Source organism: Ailuropoda melanoleuca, chromosome 15 (assembly GCF_002007445.2).
Source record: "Ailuropoda melanoleuca isolate Jingjing chromosome 15, ASM200744v2, whole genome shotgun sequence".
NCBI classification, from domain to species: domain Eukaryota; kingdom Metazoa; phylum Chordata; class Mammalia; order Carnivora; family Ursidae; genus Ailuropoda; species Ailuropoda melanoleuca.
In genome coordinates, this window is record NC_048232.1 from 82,439,125 (window position 1) to 82,443,213 (window position 4,089).

At 59.9% G+C, this 4,089-nt stretch overlaps 1 protein-coding gene across 1 annotated transcript in view; it reads left to right on the top strand.

Moving 5' to 3' along the window:
* CACNA1I (calcium voltage-gated channel subunit alpha1 I) overlaps positions 1-4,089 on the top strand; it is a 97,328-nt gene that overhangs the window by 92,909 nt on the left and 330 nt on the right. Inside the window, 4 exon segments of the mRNA XM_034643687.1 lie at positions 51-214; positions 592-714; positions 2,281-2,446; positions 3,660-3,859. Of these exon segments, the coding sequence (XP_034499578.1) occupies positions 51-214; positions 592-714; positions 2,281-2,446; positions 3,660-3,859 (653 nt within the window).

The following is a 4,089-nucleotide window of genomic DNA, read 5'->3' on the forward strand; positions in this document are numbered from 1 at the left end:
CACCCCGCAGTACCCCCGGACCCGGCCGATAATCCCGCCTGTCCCCACCCCGTCCCCGTCCGCCTAGGAGAACCTGTGGCTGGACAGCGTCTCTTTAATCATCAAGGACTCCTTGGAGGGGGAGCTGACCATCATCGACAACCTGTCGGGCTCCATCTTTCATCACTACTCCTCGCCGGCCGGCTGTGAGAAGTGTCACCATGACAAGCAGGAGGTAATGGCAGCTCGGAGGGCGCTGAGCCTCGTGGTGGGGGCGGCGTGGAGCCTGGTAGGGGCCAGCCCAAGGGAAGGGCCTGGGCCGACTTGACCGACGCTGTTCAGCTTCAAGGGGCAAGTGGACCAGCTTTGGAGTTCATAGTCCATGGCGATGAGGCTGCCCTCGGGCCAGCCCCGGCCTAGCACTGTGCCGACGGTGACGCCATCGTGTTGTCCCCCACCCCCTGTCCAGACTGGGCCCCCTGTGCATGGTGGCATAGCATCCGCGCTCAGCAGATCTCTGCCCCTCTAACCACCTGCCTGTGTCTTTCTGGAGGACCGGGCCTGCCCCATCCCAGCCCCCGGGCTGACCTGAGGCGGCTACTTCTCCTGCAGGTGCAGCTGGCCGAGACGGAGGCCTTCTCCCTGAACTCAGACAAGTCCTCCTCCATCCTGCTGGGTGACGACCTGAGTCTGGAGGATCCCGCAGCCTGCCCACTCGGCCCCAGAGACAGCAGGGTGAGCGGCCCCAGTGGGCTAGTGGGGCTGTCTTTGCAGGCTGACGCTGCTGCTTCCCAGCGCACCAAAATGTAAGCAGAACCTGCTGAGGGACGGGCCCTCCTCTGTTGTCGGTCAGATGAGGGCAGTGGGGCTCAGAGAGGTGGAGCGATTGACCTGAAGGCACACAGCAGCAGGCCCAGCCAGGGCCCCAGTCGTGGCATTCAGCGGCCTCAGCTGCTCCTTGTTTCTTTGGATATTTTTTATCCATTTAATAGGGGTTGTTCCAAGCAGGACAAACTCATGGTGGGGGGGTGGGGGGGTGCTCGAGGCTGAAGAGGACGGAGGAGAGGGGCTCCAGAGACAAGCACCTACTATGTGCCGGCTTGCACTCGGTTTGTCTGTGTGCCAGCTATTGGCATTAGGGATGACTTGGCCCATTTAGCACTTGAGTAAATGTGGGGGCTCTGAGCAGTGAAGCGGCTTGCTCTTCTCACCCAGCTAGAGTGGCAGAACAGGGAGGCCAGCCCTGGGGCTGGTCCCCAAGCTCTGCCCCTAAGATGGGCCATCTGAGGAGGCCCGGAGACCCGGAAGGGCCACGGTTCATCTGGCAGACTTAGGCAGGAGAAGTCTGCCGCTGGGCTTGTGACCTCAAGGCCGAGAGCAGCTGTGGAGGGAGAGGCACTGCCTGGCCTGAGGTAGGGATGCGGCCCTGCCTGTGAGAGCCTCTTTTCCCTAGATTGCAGGGCAGCCTGGGTCTGGCACTACTGCCCCCCAGGGCCATCGTCCATCAGCTCCGGCTTCCAGTCCCCTCCCTGCCCTCCGCATCCCCTCCCTAACTCCTGTAACCCCCACCACCCCCACCCAGCCCCTTCCTGCATCTCCCTGCACCCCTGTGCTGCTCTCCCACACAGGGTGTTGGGGTGCACCGTTTCTGGGGCCTGACTGGGCCTCGGCGGGTGTAGTCGGGTTTTATTCTAGGCTCATAGAGCAAGTCATAGGGGGTCTATCTGCCTTGGAAGGGGGCCCTGAGGCAGCTCTGGAAGGAGCTTGCTGGGCAAGGGTCACCTTGGGCTGCAGGCCTGAGCAAAGGCTGGGCCCAGGGAGTGCCGGAAGGACTGCCAGCCAGCTTCTGGGTGCCAGACCCAGGAAGGAGGGCTTACTCTCTCATTTATGGATGTGGACGCCGAGGCTCGGCTAAGGGAAGGGACCTGCCCATGATCCGGCTCACAGGGAGGCCCCTGCAGCCGCTTGACCTGTCTTCTGATACCTTCACCAACTTGGACTTGACTTTTGCACTGGGCCTCGGTCTGTACCAGGCGCTTGGCTGAAGAGACAGGGAAGACCCTTGGGATCTCAGGGCCAAGTGAGCAGGAAACTGCAACCTGCCTGGGACACCAGAGAGGGCTTCCTGGAGGTGGGGCCCTTTCACCTGCGTTTTGGAAGATGACCATTGTTGGCCAGGTGGAAGAGGCGAGGAGAAGGCCATCTTGGGCAATGAGAGTGGCCCGAGCAAAGGGCTGTGGAGCAGGGGCATAAAGGCAGCTGTGTCCACCACCCTAACCCGCCTACCTCTCTTTCGTGCAGGCTGAGTCAGACATACCTGAGCCCATGCACGCAGGAGAGGTGGGCGAGTGCTTCTGCCCTTTGTCCAACACGGCCGTCTCATCGGATCCTGAGAACTTCCTGTGGGAGAGGGAGGCGGTCCCGTCCAATCCCGTCCGGTCTTGGCTGAAACAGGAGAGCAGCCGAGGTGAGGGGGGGAGCCCCCATCGACTCCCTATGGCCCCGATCTCTGGCGACTGTTTCAGAGGGGCTGGCTGAGTATTTTTCTTAGTGTCTCTGCCCAGACAATTATATTGAGTCCAGAAAGAACCAGACGGTTAACAGACAATAAAAGATGGGACTCTCAGGTCTGATACAACAGTGATAAAAGATCAAGAGCCAGATAATGCAGAGAGGTGAGATAATAATTATCTGGCAACCTGGTCTAATGGGAGATTCATGCTGAGCTCCTAGGAGCTGTGGTGAAAAGGGAAACGGGTCACACACGGCTCTCATTAAGCAGAAGGCAAGCTGCCAAATTATTGCGGTATTTTTCTAGAGCTGAATTTGAGAGGTGCTTATCCCACAGATATTCAGATAAGGTGATTTTGAACATCGGAAAGCCCATTGTAAAATGTCCTGAAATTTTTCTTTCCACCCTACCCTCAGCGTCCTGTGTTCGTGCTTTGGGCTTGTGGCTGGGCTGTTGGCAGAGGACAGAGGACCTAGTTCCCTTGTTTGTCACTCGGGCTCACCTTCACCTCCAGCCCTCTGGAGGGTGATGGGAATCTGGTTCCACAGCACTGGCTGGGGAAGAGGGCAGAGAGATGAGCCCAGCTGTAGAGAGACCCCCAAGACCCCGAGCCCACCCCAGATACTTTCTAAAAGGCCTGGCATCGAGCTCATTCCAGGAGCTGGGGTTGGAGTGACTTTTCTAAGGACTCTCCCTAAAGCCAATGGCTTTGGTGGCCGAGCTGCCAAGACCCCAGACTTCCTGGACCAGAGTCAGGGCACAGGACCCAGGAGCCATTCTGGTTGAATAAAATCCCATCCCCTTTAGTTAGCCGTTTGTGTATTCCTTAAATAATAAGACGACATAGAATAGGAAGTCCTCCTCCCCCGCTGGGGACATTCAAGCTGTCCAGCCTGGGGTCCCTGTCTCGAAGAGGAAGGAACTCAGGGGTCCTCGAGCCTGGGTCCACTGGCTCCGAAAGCTTGTCTTTGCCCAGTGGCCAGGAATCAGAGTGGCTGGCTGAGTGTTTCTGGCTTTCGCAATGGAGACACCAACTCTCAGAGCAGGAGACTTGCCCACGGTTCCACAGCCAATTTGTGAGGAAACCTTCTGCCTGCTGGCCTAGAAGGTACCCTCCCGGGGCCCACCAGCTGAGCCCACTCCCCAGCCCCCTCTCCTCCCTCCCCAGCTGCACCCCCGAGGCCCTTCTCCCCGGATCCCTCCAGCCCGCTCCTGCCCATGCCTGCGGAGTTCTTCCATCCTGCGGTGTCTGCCAGCCAGAAAGGGCAGGAGAAGGGCCCTGGCGCTGGGACCCTCCCCAAGATCGCCCTGCAGGGCTCCTGGGCATCCCTGCGGTCGCCGAGTGTCAACTGTAGCCTCCTCCGGCAGGTATGGGCACCTCCCGTCTGCAGGAGCTTTCCTGCTGGGGGACATCTGAGTCAGGGTGGAGAGGGAGGGGCAGGTCTGGGGGATGGGAGGTCTGGCCTATAGGATCACCTGTACCGCACTGGCCAGGGCTGCCTCCTGGGCATGCAGAGGGCACGGAGCACAGGGCAGAAAGGCCACGCTGTTGGGGGGGGTGGGGTACCAGGGTTTAGGGAGAAGCAGGAGCCGCCCCC